General features: G+C 44.3%; 1 protein-coding gene across 5 annotated transcripts in view; it reads right to left on the reverse strand.

Annotated features, from left to right (window-relative positions):
* TIAM2 (TIAM Rac1 associated GEF 2) overlaps window positions 1-19,090 on the reverse strand; it is a 1,035,624-nt gene that overhangs the window by 305,816 nt on the left and 710,718 nt on the right. For all 5 annotated transcript variants that reach the window (XM_068231884.1, XM_068231882.1, XM_068231883.1 and 2 more), the window contains 2 exons: window positions 8,210-8,314; window positions 2,638-2,716 (listed from right to left, as the gene is read on the reverse strand). In XM_068231884.1, coding sequence (XP_068087985.1) covers window positions 2,638-2,716; window positions 8,210-8,314 — 184 coding nt within the window. The remainder of the gene's footprint in view (window positions 1-2,637; window positions 2,717-8,209; window positions 8,315-19,090) is intronic.

Genomic DNA, 19,090 nt, shown 5'->3' on the forward strand with positions numbered 1-19,090 from the left:
GAGCTGTGCATAATGTGATTTCTGCCCTTTAGGGATTAAAACCCGACTTTGCCTCAACTCTGGCATGCCACAGTCCATGTGTTAGACCCCTTGAAACAACTTTTCCATCACTTTTGTGGCCAGAAACATCTTTGTAGGTTTTAAAATTTGCCTGCCCTTTGAAGTCTATAGCAGTTTGCATGTTCTCTAACATTTGTGAACGTTCGCGTTCACGAACGGAAAATTTGGTGTCCACGACATCTCTATTTACTATACAGTCAGGTTTATAAATATTGAGACATCAACACAATTCTAACATTTTTGACGCTATACACAACCCCAATGGATTTGACATGAAACAAAGATGATGTGCTTTAATTGCAGACTGTAAGCCTCCCACTTGTTAAGGGAGCAAAAGTAATGGGACAGAATAATAATCATAAGTCAAACTTTCAGTTTATATTACTTGCAAATCCTTTGCAGTCAATTACAGCATGAAGTCTGGAATGCACACACATCACTAAACGCTGGGTTTCATCCCTGGTGATGCTCTTGTAGGCCTCTACTGCAACTGTCTTCAGTTCCTGCTTGTTCTTGGTGCATTTTCCCTTCAGTTTTGTCTTCATCAAGTGAAATGCATGTTCAATCAGACTCAGGTAAGGTGATTGACCACAGAGGGAGAAGGGCGGGGGCCCAGGTGCATCTCAAAAGGAAAGGCCTGCGCTCTCCCGTCACAACCATCCTACTAGCAAATGTTTCCTCTCTTCCTAACAAAGTGGACCAGTTGCTTCTACTACTCAGCAGCAAATCCCTGATTGGCAAGAACACCCCAATTCTCTGCTTTACTGAGACCTGGCTGAGCGACAGCATCCCCGACAACTCTTTACAAGTGCAAGGCTACGACCTCCTACACGCAGTCCTCAACTTAGCTCTCTCTGGGAAAAAGACAGGTGAGGGCATCTGTTTCTACCTCAACACTGCCTGGTGCACCAATACCATCACTCTTAGCAAGATCTGCACCCCAAATGTTGAGATCTTTGCCATCAACTGTAGGCCTCGGTATTCCCCCAGGGAGTTCTCTTCCCTCATTCTCGTTGACGCATGCTCCAAGACTGCCCTGCGAGCACTTAGCGACAGCATCTCGCCGTGGGAAACTGCCCTTCCGGAGTGCCTCTTCATCATCCTGAGTGATTTCAATAATGCAAACTTATGACAGGAGATGCCTCGCTATAAGCAACATATTTCCTGCCCCACCAGGAATGGCAACACCCTGGACCACTGCTACACGGTCAGGGGCGTAGCAATAGGGGGTGCAGAGGTAGCAACCGCATCGGGGCCCTTGGGCCAGAGGGGCCCCGAAGGGTCCACCCTCTATCACAGTATTAGCTCTCTATTGGTCCTGTGCTGGTAATAATCACTTCTATAGATGCTTTAAATAGTAGTAATCCTTAACACACTGTTCCCCAACCCCTTCTTGCACCTCTGACACTGTGGTTGTCCTTGGCAGGTTTTGGTGCGCCGTATCAATTGTTATGTATAGAGTGCTTGGGGGGGCCCCATGTAAAACTTGCACCAGGGCCCACAGCTCTTTAGCTACGCCACTGTACACGGTGCACAAGAATGCTTACAAGGCCACCCAAGGAGCCGCCCTGGAAGCTCCAACCACAACACAATCCATCTGATCCCCACGTACAGGGGACCTGGAGACTGCTAAACCCACCATCAGAACTGTCAAAAAATGGACTGCAGAGGCCAAACTGGAGCTTCAAGCCTGCTTTGATTTTACCGACTGGACACCCCTGGAGGCACCCACTCTAGATGAATGGGCAGAGAATGTCACCTCTTACTAATGCTCCAGGCAGTTCATAGTGTCTGGAAAGATGAATCTTATTAGAAATACTCAGATATCTACCTTTATCCTATATAATAAAACCCCTCTGTCCCTGCGTCATCATTCTGTCTCTGTGTCCGTGTGTTTCAGCTACTGAGCATGTGTAGCCATTGGGACAGGAGGAGGACGGGGCTGAGGGGTGGGAAGGGGGGTTGGCGTGTGTGCGCACGCAGTACACTCGCATGGGTGGGCGCGTGCATGCGTTCTTGCATGCGGCGGTCATAAGGGCGGGAGGGGAGGGGGGTTGTGAGGGACTATAGCCCATTATAATAAACCGTGTTTGCCCTAAAGTAAGACATAGAGAATAAGCCCTAGCAGGAATTCCTAGCATGCTTGAAATACAGTGAGCGAGTTCTACAGCCCTGTATATGTTTGTCAGGCAATATGTGTTTTTGTTTGAACCAGCCCTTCTGATCTGTCGTAAAGTGATAAGCATCAGCAGAGCTTCACCTCTTCCCAGGACACACAGCTTATCCTATCTATCTCTGGAGAGCATGACTGAGAGTTCTCTGCCTGCAAGAAAATACGCTCTTACCCACATGAGCAGCAGAATCAATTTCTTGAAAGTGAGAGCCAATATCTGCAAACCAAAAGCTCTATGTATGCTGCTAGCATTTCAGCATGGCATGCAGTAGATACATTTTGTATAGGAAAACTACGCCCTAGCACATAAGCCCTAGCACATCTTTTGGAGCAAAAATTAATATAAGAAAGTGTCTTATATTTGGGGAAACACGGTAGTAAGAAATAAAATACTGTTTACTTACCAAAACCAGTTACAACTCCTGTCTTCAAAAGGTGTATGTTGTAAACCCCCAAAGGAAAAATTTCTAGTTCATCATATATCTGCAATAAAAGTTCAAAATATGACATTCAAACATGATAGTACTGCCATCAAAAATAACTACACACATCTTCATGTCTTTGGTTGCCCCCCAACATTGTTGGTCTCCACTTTAACGGATCAGCTGTTTTCGGTGCGCGGTTCTGAGAGCCGAGCGCCAAAACTGGGTGCCCCATAGCAGCAATGCTATGCTGCGCAGGGTACGTAGCGGTGATTCGGGGCTCTGGCGGCTGCCAGACCCCGAATTACATCTCCCTCCGAGTTGCGACAACTTGGAGAAGGAAAAATATTTAACGCCGCCTCTGAGTTTAGCGGCAGCGGTGAGAGCCGCCATTTGGCTCTCACCGCGCAGAACAGAGTGGTGCCGAAATGATATGCACCCCCACTTTAATGATCCAGCACATTGGATTGGTCTTTCCTGACCACTCGTGTTATGCCATTTTACCAGTAGCTCCCATAGCAGGATGATGTCCAGTTACCCTGCCCCTCCTTTCTCCATAGAACATTACAAAGCTGGTTGAAAAATATCCAATGACAATTCCTAAACTGTCACCTGAAATAATCACTAATGATAATTTGGGGTGACATTGTTTTACATAGTTCAACATGATCCCTTATTTCCCTCTTAATATGCATTATTTATCTGTACTGCTTATCCTTTTTGTACAGATCTTATAATTGTTTCATAATATACTGGGCCTGCCTGTTTAGAAAGCTGAAGGACTGCAAAATGTGATCACTTAGGCTAGTATGCTGCAGAACATGGGGCTTGATTCACAAACGAGCTATGCTTCAGCAGTGCTGGTTAAAAACAATAAGTGGCCGCTATACACGCTATGCACGCTCCTTGGAGCGTAGCTGGCCTTACATAGCAATGTGCGTTGCTTGCATAGCAATGTACATTTCTTTAAATACCGACCGCTGCTATGAAGTATCACGGCCATGATACTTCACTAGTGCGGCCGCTACTATGCTAATTAACTTGGTTTGTAACTATGTTAATTTCCTCCCACATTCCAAAAACATACAGATAAGTTAATTGGCTCCCTCTAAAAAAAAAATTGGTCCTAGACTACAGTACTTACACTACATAATATAGACATATGGCAATGGTAGGGATTAGATTGTGAGCTCCTTTGAGGGACAGTTAGTGACAAGATATAAATATACACTGTACAGCGCTGCGTAATATGTCAGCGCTATATAAATACTAAATAATAATAATAATAATAATAATAATAATTAGCATACTTGAGGCCACGCTGGAGAAGTATCACGGTCCCGATACTTCACCGCAGCGATCGGTATTTAACCACTTCAGCCTTCAGTCGTTTTTCACCTCCCATTCATTCGCCAATAACTTTATCAATAATTATCACAATAAATTAATCTATATCTTGTTTTTTTCCGCCACCAATTAGGCTTTCTTTGGGTGGTACAATTTGCTAAGAATTACTTTTTCTAAATGCATTTTAATGGGAATATTAAGAAAAAATGGAAAAAAAAATATTTCTCAGGTTTCAGCCATTATAGCTTTAAAATAATACATGCTACCCTAATTAGAACCTATGTATTTTATTTGTCCATTTGTCCCGGTTATTACACCATTTAAATTATGTCCCTATCACAATGTATGTCGCCAATATTTTATTTGGAACTAAAGGTGCATTTTTTCAGTTTTGCGTCCATCACTATTTACAAGCTTATAATTTATATTAAAAAAGTTCAGACCCCTAGGCAACTATTTATGTTTTTGATTTTTTTTTATTGTAATTTTTTTCTTTTCATTAAAAATTTTATTTGGGTAATTCTTGGTGTGGCAGGTAAACAGTTAACTTTAAATGTAATAATGTATGCTTATTTCATTAAAAAAAAAATGAATGTAGATGTAGTTTTACTATTTGGCCACAAGATGGCCACAGTAAGTTTTTTCTTTTTTAGTCCTGGAAGCGAGAACTCTTGCTTCCAAGAAGTATGAGGAGGACAGGAAACTTTTTTTCTTCAGAAAGATCACGGCTTCTAAAAAGAAGCCGTCTGTCTTTCTACCGGGGACTTAGATCAATGAATGGGAACTATTTTCCCATTCGTTGATCTCCGGGCTAATGGGGGGCAGCACGGGAGCATGTGGGCGCATGCGCAGGACCGCACAGCAGCAGCCTTTTGGATGTGACAGTCCAGTCCAAAAGGCTAAAATGGTTAAAGGATCCTGTATTGCTATGTGAGCAATGCGCGCTGCTATGTAAGGCACGCTAAGCTGCAAGAAGTGAGTGTAGCGTGCATAACAGCTGCTAATTGTTTTTAGCGAGAGCTGCTGAAGCAGCACTCGTTTGTGACTCAAGTCCATAGTCACCAAGCAGGATGCGATCAAGTCCTGCCTGATGTAATGATTGCTCGTTACTTACCTCGCCTCACTCCTGCGGTGGCTCTCCTGCAAGGGCGGGGTGTGTAATGATCGCTCATTACATTCCAGCCGCCAAGTCCTACGCAGCTCCGCTCTGTATTCCCCGCATGGCGGAGGACGCTGACCTGACGTGCTTCCGGGTTCAGCATCCACTGTTGCTAGGCACTCACGCACGCCTCTGCTGCCCTTATATTGCAGTAGCCATAGGCGGTACTGCACCCTCCCTAAGTGAGAGGCAGGGAATTTAAACCCTGCACTCTCATACTTCAGTGTGTTGCATCCCTAGTCAGAGCACCCAGTGTTCCGTCACCATTCCCCCTTTCCTGGATCTCCTCCCTGTTGGCTTTTCCTTGGCCAGGATCTCCCTCCCAGGATACCCGTTCTGCTTATCCCTGTTGCTACACTTGCCTGTCTGTCTGCCTGATTTAGCCTGCCTGCTAACCTGCCTGCAGCCTAACCAGGATCCCTGCACTCCCTGTCAGACACCTGTCTACCATCCATCCATCCCTGTTTCCCAGCCTGCACTTCCCAGCCTGCCTCCCTGTGCGTATCCCTGCCTCACTCCCTGTCCTGCAGCTTCCCTGGGGTTTCCCTCAGCCTCCCAGTTCCTTCTGGGAGCTCACCAGTCACCTGCAGCTTCCCTGGGGATCCCCTCTGCCTGCTTGTTCCCTCCAGGAACTCTCCCAATCACCTGCAGCTTTCTTGCAGATTCCCTTAGCCTGTGAGCTCCCTCCGGAAATCTCTCAGTCACCTGCAGCTTCTATGGGGATTCCCCCTGCCTGTCAGTTCCCTCCATTAACTATTCAGTCTTCCGCAGCATCCCAGGGTTTCCTCCATTCTGTTCGAACCCTACTGGGTTTGTAGCCTGTCAGGGATTCCCTTTGACTGCCTGTATCTCCGGGACTTACCCTGTCAGTCAGTACCCCTCCTGGGATCCTAGCTGTCAGCCAATCAGTCAGTTCCCTTCCTGGGTCTTTCCCAGTCTGCCAGTTCCTCCCTGGGATCCCTATTGGTTGCTCCTTACCCGGAATTCCCCCTGCCTGTCCGTTGCCTCCCGAGAACCAATCAGTCAGCTCCCTTCCAGGATCTTTCCCAGTCTGCCAGTTCGTTCATGGGATCCCTATTGGTTAGGCCTTCCTGTCCTGTCAGTCCGGTCCTGCTAGCCTATCCCTGCCCAATGGTCCACTCCGCCAGTATCCCGTATATCACGTCAGGTACCCTCTGTTCTTTCCGTCACTAGTGTGATAGTCCTAGAGGTCGTGACCTGGCGAGCACCAGGCAGCAAAGTAGTCCGCCACCCACTAGGGGTGATGGCCCATCATCCCTTGTGTGGTGCACTGGTGAAGACCCGTACTCGCTTAGACCCCACGCCCTGGGGCTGCTCACCCCTTGATACCAGTGACGGGATCAACGGAACCCCTACGGTTCGCCAGAACCTTGACACTGTGCCATGCACACTCTGCTTGGTTCGCAAAAACCCTGACACTGTGCCATGCACACTCTGCTTGGTTTTCAAAAACCCTGACACTGTGCCATGCACACTCTGCTTGGATGATACGGCCAATACATGCAGGTATAATGCTACAACTGCTTACATTAATATAGACAAAATAGGAGGACTTATTCTTTACCTTTCAAAAGCTGTAGCTTTTCTTCTGCAAATGTAATATGGACGGAACTGCACTGCTAACCTGTCAGTCAAGTTTAATGACTAAAGCCGAATGCAGACATTGTATTATTGCTGGTGGACACAACTGTGAGCATTTTAGCCAACATTTGGTCAGGAGGGAACAAAAAGTAACAATTCATAAACATGTATTTGTTTGGGCTGCATGTACTGTTCGACTGCACACAGGGACAAAGCAATTGACTAAAATTTTTGATTAGCACTAAACGTAGGAGATGCCTTTCAGACTGACAATCAAAATGATCATGAAAAATAATTTCTGCTCTCAATTAATATCTATACACACCTTAGATATGGACAACCCCACAAAGTCTTAAAGGTTAAAGAGAACCCGAGGTGGGAATTACTTTTACTATTGGGGCACAGAGGCTGGTTGTGCGCACTAAGACCAGCCTCTGTTGCCCCATCGTGTGCCTCCATGTCCCCCCTGCTCGCCGCTATACCCCCCGCATTGCTGGCTGTGTCGCCAGCTCAATGTTTACCTTGCGCTGTCAGTCAGCGCCGCTCCCCCGCCTCCTCCGCATCGGCGCCACCCGCCGCGTCACTTCCCTCCTATCAGCGGGAGGGAAGGGACACGGGCGGGTGCGCCGATGCGGAGGAGGCAGGGGAGCAGCGCTGACTGACAGCGCAAGGTAAACATTGAGCTGGCGACACGCTGCGTGTCGCCAGCAATGCGGGGGGTATAGCGGCGAGCAGGGGGGACATGGAGACACACGATGGGGCAACAGAGGCTGGTCTTAGTGCGCACAACCAGCCTCTGTGCCCCAATAGTAAAAGTAATTCCCACCTCGGGTTCTCTTTAAGGCTACCTTCACAGTAGCTGCTGTATTGCATTCCCAGTGACGGCATCAACTGGCACAGTGAAGTATACCGTCAATGAAAAGTATGCTCCACTTTTACTGGTAATGTGTGTATCAGTAATGCACCACATGCAATGTGTTATGATGTCACAACTTGTTATACCACATTGCTCCTGCCACACTATGAACATTGCATAGATGGTGCACTGCAGTGAGGTAAGCTGCGTTATAAAACAGCCATTACACTGTAACACACCACTGTGAACGTAGCTGAAGTCCAAAGATAGACAGTTTACTCTGGAATGTATTAGAGAGATGGTAAGAATTACTCTACTACATTAGTGAGTGTGCTAGCTATTCTTATACTTCTTCTGTTAAAAGTGTAGTGAAACCTAACCGTATGAACAGGTTTGAGAAGTTTGGCAAAGCATGCTGTAGTTGAATTTGCTAAAAACAGAACCCAGTGGTTGGTTTAAGTGACTAGCATCCACGTGACTAGACTTGAAAGAACTTATTCTAAATATTTTTTGCAATTAAAATAATCTAAGGAACTTGGAGAAATATGGTATATATAAAAACAGTAATTTGTCATAAGAACATCAAATACCTGATCTTGCATGTAGTCTGCTGGGGAAGGTATATAATATTCAATATTCTCATCCACGTTTTTTCGTAAATGCAATGCAAAAAAACTGGGGTCCATTTGCCGCACCTAAATTGAGAATGTATATTAGTAAAAGCTGATATCATTTCTGCTACTTAATGTGTTGTAATGTTCTAACTAAGTACTGTGAATTTAATGAAATTTAATGAAAAACTATTCTTAATAGTTATCACCATTTGCAAATATATTTCTTTGCACATAATGATGCAATATTTATACAAAAAACATCAAATGTGCAGCATACACAAAGACATACATTTTATAAATAAAAATATATCACATTCTTGCATTCTTAAGAAAACGACGACTTGAGTTTAAAATCATTGGATAAGTATAGGGATCAATTAATTTTAAACACTGGATTAAATGAATCTAATTCTGTAACGGGTTGTAAAAATGTATTCCGTATGCAGATATGGTACAGTCGTAAGAAAATTTTGCAATTTTTTTTGTACGAATTAGGCCTCTTACACAGTAAGACGTTGTGTTTGATGCGACGTTAAGGTCGCATAACGTGCCCATAACGCAACACATTGAAAGACTATAACTTGGACGTTATTTTGCCCTGCGTTTGGTGCGCCGTTTTCATCGCACAGTGATAGAACGAAATGGTGCATGCATTAAAAAAAAAAAAGAAAATATTACTGAACAACCGAACGCAGCTAAAAACGTGTATAACGCATAGCATGCATTATTATGTTATTCAATTAAATGTGCTTCTCCTAGTTCAGTAAATAGTAAACACAGGTTGTGAATAGTGTTAAGTTGACCACCTCAATTTAACTTTATGTTACCATCTAAATCTAACACTATTTTGTACAATTACCTTTTAAAAAGTTTCAGACTGGCATCACGTTTGCCAGTTATAATAATAAAAATACAACAAAAAATCAATATGTCCTATGGCAAGAAGAAGCAAAAATGTTTCATTATGTCATGCCTTGAAACAATGGTGGAGGGCGGGGACCCACTAAAGAGCTTTAGGGCTGTAACCCACTAGAGCGATTTTTTTGAGCATTTAGGGAGAGCTTTAACCACTTTACCCCCGCCCGTACGGATTTCTCCGTCCCTTTTTCCATCCTTTAACCCCCAGGGACAGAGAAATCCGTACTTTGCGCACTCCCGCCGCTGCCCGCGCTCCCGCTCGTAAACACGCCGCCCGCCGCTAGTAAACACGCCGCCGCCCGCTCGCCCAGAGATCAACGAACGGGAAAATCCATTCCCGTTCGTTGATCTAAGCCCCGCAATGATCCGCTGCCGCTCGGCTGAGCAGCGCGATCATTGTGAGCAATAACAAACTCCCAGCCCCTTTCTACTTCCTGCAGGTGTCCGGAAGGACGCTTGCAGGTCGCATGAAACAAAAAGTTATTGTTGCCATCTTGTGGCCAAATAGTAAAACTACACCCTAAGCATTTTTTACGCACAAATAAACTAGTTTTACACAAAAAATTAACTCCTTACCTCCCACACACCCCAATTTTTTTTTTTTTTGTAATTAAAAAAAATTAAAACAATTACAATTTAAAAAAATACATAAATAGTTACCTTAGGGACTGAACTTTTTAAATATTTATGTCAAGAGGGTATAACACTGTTACTTTATAAACTATGGGCTTGTAATTAGGGATGGACGCAAAACTGAAAAAATGCACCTTTATTTCCAATTAAAATATTGGCGGCAAACGTTGTGATAGGGACATAATTTAAACGGTTTTATAACCGGGATAAATAGGCATATACATTTAATGGGTTTTAATTACAGTAGCATGCATTATTTAAAAACTATAAAGGCCAAAAACTGAAAAATAATAAATTTTTTCCCACATTTTTTCCTATTTTCCCATTAAAACACATTTAGAATAAAATTATTCTTGGCATAATGTCCCACCTAAAGAAAGCCTAATTGGTGGCGAAAAAAACAAGATATAGTTCATTTCATTGCGATAAGTAATGATAAAATTATAGACGAATGAATGGATGGAGCGCTGAAAGGTGAAAATTGCTCTGGTGGTCAGGGGGTAAAACCCCTCAGTTGGGAAGTGGTTAAATCACTAGCGCTTTCCCTAAATGCTCTGCCAATGTAAATAAATGTAACAAATTCCACAGTAGCGATTGCTATTAGCAAAATCGCAATCGCAGGAAATGTAGCATTTTGGTAGTGTTTGAGCTTCAATGTAATTCATTCAAGCTCTGGCAAATCGCTCATGAATCACATAGCTATTTGAGTGCGATATTAAATTACTGCAAACTTAAAAAAAATTATGATACATTGAAAGGACCAATTAGAATTAAAATCGCTAATCGCAAATCGCTACACAATCGTTGGCAAAAAGCTTATACTTTTTAAAATCACTCCCAAAAGCGTAAGAAAACATTCATGAAATCGCTTACAAAACGCTAATTAAAAATACTAGCAATTGCGCTATCGATTTGTAGTGGGTTCCAGGCCTTACTGATTGTTTGCAAATCACCCATGCTTGCAAAATCGCTAAGTCAATTAATGTCAATCGTGACTGCACTTTTATACAACATATAGAATCATTGCAAAATCTCTTTTCAAATGCCATACAAAGCAATTTTGCAAAGCTTTTATTACCCCAAACTACTTGCTGTACACATAACCCCTTGCAAAATCCTTTTTCTTTCTTGTTTGCTGTTTTTGATGAGAGGACAGCACTATCTGTACATCCACAAACATTGAAAAGACAGCTTGGCAGAACAGTGCTGACTTAAAAATAAATGGCTCGCAAGGGGTGATTTACCACAGAGAACCTGATTAGTAAGGTCCAGCTCTATCCAAAGCTTTATGTTAAGGTCATGGATGAGTATTAAGACCACAGGAGGGTTGCAATAACCAAAGAGCTGTATGAGGAGGATGAAGGCACCTGGGGGGGTCTTCCAAACAAAGGAGAAAGGGAAAAAGTGAGTTTGATTCATTTGTTCGTTTCTACATGATGAATTTTTTTCCGCTTCTATTCTTATCCATATCTACATTCTCTCTCTCTCTCTCTCTCTCTCTCTCTCTCTCTCTCTCTTTTCCCCTCCACAAGAGAGCAAAAGTGAACTTTATTGGTATAACCAGGATACTGTCCAGCTTTTGACCACAATATACTTTCACTTTGGACATTGTGTGGCTTCTAGATTTTGACCAACATGCAGTACATACAGCCAGGCAATGCCATAGCAAGGCCAAATGGTCATGAAAGGATCTGACAAAAGTATAATAGGTAAGCAGTAAGTGGACATTTTTAGGTGTCCTTTGTGGAATGCAGTGACATAGCGTGCAGTGAATGTCATTGCAGACTCCTCCTCTCCCATTAGAATGCTGTCTCTCACTCTCTAATAAGTGAAAGTTTGGAATAAGTCCGGAATAAGGTTTAGCAATTTCTTAAAGTAGGTGTAATCCTATGGACGTGGAGGAGTTGTTTGTAGAATTCTACGTGGAATATTTCTGTTGGGCTAGATTCACACTTCGATTGATCTCGGGAGCTGGGTACCTCTGTAGAGAAGGATTGGGGTGATTACACTGTCAAAGACTTTCAACTAGACCTTTACCAGTGCTTTGAGGTGGTACAGTTCTTTCCTGATGTTATAGAACATTCAGCAAGCTTTGGATTTTAAAGCCTCTATGGCTGGCTTAAGGCTTCCAGACTGGTTATTTCCAGACCAAGGTAGCAGAGCAGGGACAAGGTCCTCCGGCACCCAAGGCTGAGACACCAAAGTGCGCCCCTCCATCCCTCCCACCTCAGCTGTCACACACGGATTGCTATTAGACTAAGAGGGCCACAGGGCTCACAACCTCCCCAACACCTTAATATCTAGTTATCTGGCTTGCAGGCACTGCTATGTATCCCCTTTTCTTATTTCTTTCTGCTTCATACACAATTAGCAATGACAGCTGAATGAATTGTGCGCCCCCTCCTACACTGCGCCCTGAGGCTGGAGCCTCTCCAGCCTATGCCTCGGCCCGGCCCTGCAGGGTAGGTATATTAGTCAATTCTGCTAATTTTAGCCATTGGGCCTTATTCAATTCACTTTCTCTAATTGTCATCCGGGACAACCTGAGATCCGGTCCCGCCCAGGATCTGTGGAAACACACCAACAAGAAGTTTAAAAGCCCCCGCCCACCCTCCATCCTCAGTTCATCTGTGTTTCCGTGACGGAAACACCTAAAGGAAGCAAGCTCCCGTTTGTTATTTTTCTTGTACTCACCAGAGGGTGAGTCTTTTTCCCAGAGGAGGCAGAGGACGGTGGCGAGGCGTACAGGAGGTAACGCTAGCCGCGGACCTCCTCTAAAATATATTGCAGCCAGGTATTTGGTCTCCGTGCGGAGTGTGGACAGAATACCTTCCTTCCTCCGTCAGACGCCGGCCCTGCAAGGCGCATCCGGTCTGACAGCCGATCCAGCCAATCGGAGAGAGGCGGAAGTGACGCGTCGGTCACGCGGCTAAAGGAGGAGGCGGAATCCGGAGAGCCAGGAAGTTGAGAGAGCGTGTTCCTGGCGTCTCCGCAAGTGCACCGCTAGCAGAGAGGATGTCGCAACCTCAGCCGCAGCAGCAGCCGACACAGCGGGAGGCAGATGCGGCGGCCAAATCCTCTTCCCAGGTGCAGCAATCCGGGTCTGGGGTGGTAAGTCCTCCAGTGGAGGATGTGTTTTTTACTTATCCCCTCAATATGGCATATCTCAGTGGATGTCTTGTCATGTGTTTTTTTCCAGGCAAAGACTGAGCCCAAAGTTACTGCACCACCTAAATATAAAAGATGTGGTTTATGTAACACCAAAATTGCCCTAGAGACCCCTAGGAATATATGTCAGGCCTGCACTGATGCTATTGTGGTTTCAGAAACTTCTAATATTTTGAAGGGAGTTATGGAATCAGTAAATAAAAACATGCAAGAAACTTTAGACAAATTTAAAGAAAGTTTTGTGCCACCTGCTATAGATCCTCTTCCAGGTCCTTCCAATATTACTCCCTCTCAGCCTTCAAATCGGCCCGACATCTTAGGGGTTGAGGAGGAAGAGGAAGATAGAGAAGAGGAGGAGGGGGAGGATTTATCAGAGAATATGTCACAGGAGGAAGGAGAGCGGCCCAGATCAGAGGGAGAGGAAACAGTTAAAACTCCCAGATTTTTATTTTCTCCTGATGAGTCTTCTGAATTGCTCAAGGCTGTGTATGTTACTGAGCAGATTAAGGAAGCAGTTCCTGAACTTACCCCTCAGGATCAGGTTTATTCTGGTCTAGGTCAGGCCATGGGTAAGGTATTTCCTATCCATAAAACTCTGCAGGAAATCATTACATCCCAGTGGCAAAATCCAGAGAGGCCCTTGTTTATCCCAAAATCAGCAAAGAGAAAGTTCCCTTTTTCACAGGCAGAAATTGATAAATGGACTAAATGTCCTAAATTAGATGCGTCCCTATCCAAATATTCCAAGGATTCGGACTTATCCTTTGAGGATGCTGGGGTCCTTAAAGACGTGATGGATAAGAAAGTAGATTCACTTCTCAGGAGAGCATGGGAATCTGCTGCGTTTGGTTTCATCCCAGGTATTTCGGCCACCTGCATTTCCCGTAATCTTAGAATATGGATGGACAATTTGATTGAACAAATTTCTAAAGGGGTTCCACTAAAAGATTATGCAGCCTCTCTTCCAGTAGTTCTTAAGGCGGTAGCCTTTTTAGCCGACGCAGTTACAGAACTTATTCGTGTATCAGCCCGTACGACAGCACTTATTAATTCGGCTAGGAGAGCAGTGTGGTTGAAAACCTGGGAAGGGGACCAGACATCCAAAAACAAATTATGTGCCCTTCCATTCGAAGGTAACCTTCTTTTTGGCACAGGTTTAGAGGAAGTACTTTCCCGGTCAGCCGAAAAGGGGAAACAATTCCCAAATAAGAAGAAAAGTTTTAAGGGTAAAAGGCCTTTTGTCCCTAAAAGACAGGAGCCAGAGCCAACCAAAAACAGGAATGTGCAGAGGAAATGGTCCTTTCCGAAAGGGAGAGGTAGAGGGGGATTTACTCTCGGGAGGACTGATCCCCCCAAACCAGGTAAATGACTCTCTGCCAGTAGGGGGCAGACTTCTTTATTTTCAGTTAGAATGGGAGAAATTGAATCCCAATCCGTTTGTTTTACAGATTATAAGTCAGGGTTATCGCCTGCAATTCTCTGTCAAGCCCCCGCAGAGGAGATTTGTAAATCCAATTCCGAAGGATCGAGCGAAAGCCGAGGGTTTGGAATTGGAAATTCAGAAACTTCTAGAGAAAAGAGTGATTATTCATGTTCCCCAGGAAGAAGTATTCCAGGGATACTACTCCCACGTATTTCTGGTAAAGAAAGCCAACGGGGAGTTCAGGTTTATTTTAAACCTGAAATCTCTCAATCCGTTTCTGACGTACAAGAAATTCAGGATGGAGAGTATATATTCAGTAAGGTCCCTATTGCAAGGCAAGGAATTTTTTGTCTCAATAGACCTTCAAGACGCCTACCTGCACATTCCGATTTTTGCGGCACATCAAAAATTTTTGAGATTCGCAATCAGAGCTCCCTCCCACATTCGTCACTTCCAATTTCAAGCTCTTCCATTCGGAATAGCGTCAGCTCCGCGAGTGTTCACCAAGGTGCTAGCAGAAGTGATGAAGGGTTTAAGGCTTCAGGGAATTTCGATTGTCCCTTACCTGGACGATCTGTTGATATTTGCGGAGACAGAAGATCTAGCCAAAACCCACAGGGATATAGTGATCCACACTCTGGTTCAGGTGGGCTGGATTGTGAATTACGCCAAGTCGTCTCTAAACCCGACCCAGGAAATTACTTTTCTAGGCTACAGAATAAATTCGTTAGAAAAGAAGATTTTCCTGCCGACAGAAAAGATTATAAAGATACAGTCAGAAATAAACAATTTAATCAGCCAAGAGACTTCGTCTCTCAGGCAGATTATGAGAGTGTTGGGTCTATTTTCAACAGCAATCCCGGCAGTCACTTGGGCTCAATCGCACGGGAGAATGCTTCAGTCTCTCCTTCTTTCGAATTGGGACAGATCCAGGGAGTCCTTGGATCTACGAATTTCGATCCCAGACTCAGTCAGGGTCGACTTAAGATGGTGGCTGAGCCGACAGAACCTGGAGAGGGGGAGATTCTGGAGGCAAAACGATCCAATAAAGATTTTTACAGACGCAAGTTCTTGGGGCTGGGGAGCAACGTCTTTGGGCAATCATGCCCAGGGAAATTGGTCCCAGGCTATCAGCAGGAAGTCATGCAACTTCAGAGAGCTTCTGGCAGTTCAGAGAGCTCTTCTATTTTTTCAGTCTCTAATAGAAGAGAATCACGTTCAGGTCTTTTCAGACAATATCACGACGGTGGCCTATCTCTCAAAGCAGGGGGGTACGAGATCAAGCGAGCTCATGTCTCTCTGCGCGGAGATTCTCGTTTGGATAGAGCCTCGGGTTCTATCGCTGTCGGCGGTCCACATAAGGGGGATCCTCAATGTGGAAGCGGACTTCTTGAGTCGTCAGGAGGTGAATCAAACAGAATGGGAACTTCATCCAGAAGTTTTTCAACTGATAACAGAAAGATTCGGGATCCCGGAGATAGACCTCTTCGCATCCCCTATGAACGCAAAAGTAGCGAATTTTTTCTCGCTACACAGATGCCAGAAGTCTCTGGGGTTGGATGCACTCAGTCTCCCATGGAGGTTCAAGCTTTGCTATGCTTTCCCTCCAACTGTGCTTCTTCCTCAGGTACTAGGAAAACTTCAAAAGGAAAAAGTGAGATTAATTCTAATAGCTCCCCAATGGCCAAAGAGACCATGGTATGGAACAATGTTGAAGATGTCAGTGGAACCTCAATTTCCTCTGCCACTTCGTCCAGATCTTTTGATTCAGGGGCCGCTCTCGCACCCCAAGCCACAATTATTCAATCTGGCAGCCTGGATCCTGAAAGGGTAATTCTTAGACAGAAGGGTCTTTCGGAAAAAGTGATCGAGACATTGATGAAATGCAGGAAACCGATAACGCAGAAGATTTACCGTAAGGTTTGGAAAGTTTATTTATCATGGTGTGATGCTCATAACAAGAACCATACGCTATCGAGCTCAGTTCTGGATTTCCTCCAGGACGGGTTTGACATGAAGCTGGCACCAAGTACTCTTAAGGTACAGTGTTCAGCTCTATCCATTCTGCTAGACAGGCATTTAGCTCAGGAAGAATTGTTCAGAAATTTCTTCAAAGCTTTGCAGAGATCAACTCCGGTGAAGCAAAAGATTTTTCCACAATGGGATTTGTCTCTAGTCCTGAATAGTCTTATGAAAAACCCTTTTGAGCCTATTGAAGATATTGATATTAAATTTTTGACGCTTAAAATAACTTTTCTCATTGCAATCACATCGGCTAGGCGCTTAGGTGACTTACAAGCTCTTTCCATCAAGGATCCTTTCCTAATTATCTGTCCTGACAGTATTAGACTCAGGTTAGATCCGGCCTATCTCCCAAAAATGTCTTCAGAGTTCCACAGGTCTCAAGAGATTATCCTTCCCTCTTTTTGTACTGAACCTGCGGGGGCCAGAGAAGAGGGGTTCCATTGTTTAGACGTCAGACGTTCCTTACTAACCTATCTTGCCAGATCAAGAGAATTTAGGAAGTCTAGCAACCTGTTGGTTTTATTTGCAGGTAAAAATAGGGGCCAGCAGGCATCCAGACAAACCATCGCAAGATGGATTAGACAGATGATAGCTTTAGCCTATGAGAGTAGTAATTGTCCCTTACCTTCTAACATTAAAGCCCACTCAACCCGATCTTTATCCACATCATGGGCAGAAAGGGCAGGAGCTACCATTCAACAGATTTGTCAAGCAGCAACCTGGTCGAGTGCATCTACTTTCATCAAACACTACAGAGTGGATGTGTTATCTCAGCAGGACCAATCGTTTGGCAGAAAGGTGCTCCAGGCAGTGGTCCCTCCCTAGGTGAGATGTTTGTCTTGTTAAGACTTCTTGCCTATCTCTCAGGTTGTCCCGGATGACAATTAGAGAAAGACTCCTATTAGACCTACCGGTAATGGAGTTTCTGATTGTCATCCGGGACAAACATCTAGAACCCTTCCCTTCTCCTGTCTCGCACCTTTCTCTGTTAGTTTCAGGAGCACAGGGTATTATCTTAATAGTCACCTTCAGGTGTCTAGTTTTTTCCTTCATCTTGGTGTTTCTAGTCTATGTTTACTTTCAGACGCACTGAGGATGGAGGGTGGGCGGGGGCTTTTAAACTTCTTGTTGGTGTGTTTCCACAGATCCTGGGCGGGACCGGATCTCAGGTTGTCCCGGATGACAATCAGAAACTCCATTACCGGTAGGTCTAATAGGAGTCTTTTTATCCTGAGTTTTCTCCAAGGTGATATTTTCACATCTTACCAATAAAATGACTTTTAAGCCACAAGCAAGCAAGGAAGAAAAATTTTTGAATAATTTTTACAGTACGTTTTTACCTACTTTTAAGTACTTTTTAGATTACACAGTGCTGAAAAGATATTTCTTAACAGAAGAAGTAAAATTATCTCCTACCAGTAGGAGAAAAATGTAATTGAATAAGGGCCATAGGACTTGATTCATTAAGCTGCTCTGTTGTGCAGGAGCACACGCTACACATGATTTACTAAGCAGCGCTCGCTGCCATGTAAGGAGAGTGCCTTCCCGTAGTTACCTGCTTTCATAACAACGCGCGTAAATTATATTTATTTATCTGTAATAATACTTGAGGAAAAAAGATCCGGGCACCAGCTTGCCGTTCAGCAGTCACCTTTAATTACATCCCCAGCATCCCCATAACACACGTGAGAAATTGCCTGACAGCCGTTTCGCGGGCTAAAAGACCCGCTTCTTCAGAGGCTAATACACAGAGGTATGTATTAGCCTCTGAAGAAGCGGGTCTTTTAGCCCGCGAAATGGCTGTCAGGCAATTTCTCATGTGTGTTATGGGGATGCTGGGGATGTAATTAAAGGTGACTGCTGAACGGCCAGCTGGTGCCCGGATCTTTTTTCCTCAAGTGTTATTACTGATTGATGTCTATCTGGAGGCACAGCAACTGCACCTATACCCCCTGGGCCAGCTGCCATCTAGTGCCGATCGGCTTCCTCTGGTGGTTTACCTATTTATTTATCTATATATTTATCCATCCATCCATCTATCGCAAGAGAAAAAATTAATTACAGAAAGGGAGATTCATGGCCCCAGTCTGTGTATGTGTGTGTGTGTGTGTGTGTGTGTATACGCACGCGCGTGTGTGTTTGTGTGTGTATGTGTGTATAACAATGAGGAGCATGGTCTGTTATGAAAAAAAAACTTTATTTGTAACAATTAAAAAAATCAATAATGGGTATTCAAAAGGTTATAGACACATGTGTGACTAGGTATACTGATCCTTCCAAGGAGATGATCCTTCAAGACTCTTAAAGTTCATAGCCAGTTTTCCTCTCAGACTGCGGTTACAGTGCCCCTGTGCATAGATCTACCAAGGTTGGCAAAAAGGGAAGGTTGGATCTCCTTTTCAGTGATGTTGCCCTCTATGGCTCGCACATAACTATGCAGAACATAGGCCTTCCTGACATCAGTGACTGCATTTTTGGGACCCATCTTCATGGAGGAGTGGAAAATGTGCTACTTACTGGCAAGTATGCCTAGCTCTACTCAATCGGTAGAACGCCCTCCTGATAGTGGACAAGTACCTTTGGGTATCAAGCATGTACCGACAATTCGGAGACCTCATCCCCAATAAACATGAAGGTGTGATCAGGCTCCTCTGTTCCAGGCCATGGACATGGTCGAGGAATGTATATCT

Source organism: Hyperolius riggenbachi, chromosome 4 (assembly GCF_040937935.1).
Source record: "Hyperolius riggenbachi isolate aHypRig1 chromosome 4, aHypRig1.pri, whole genome shotgun sequence".
NCBI lineage: Eukaryota > Metazoa > Chordata > Amphibia > Anura > Hyperoliidae > Hyperolius > Hyperolius riggenbachi.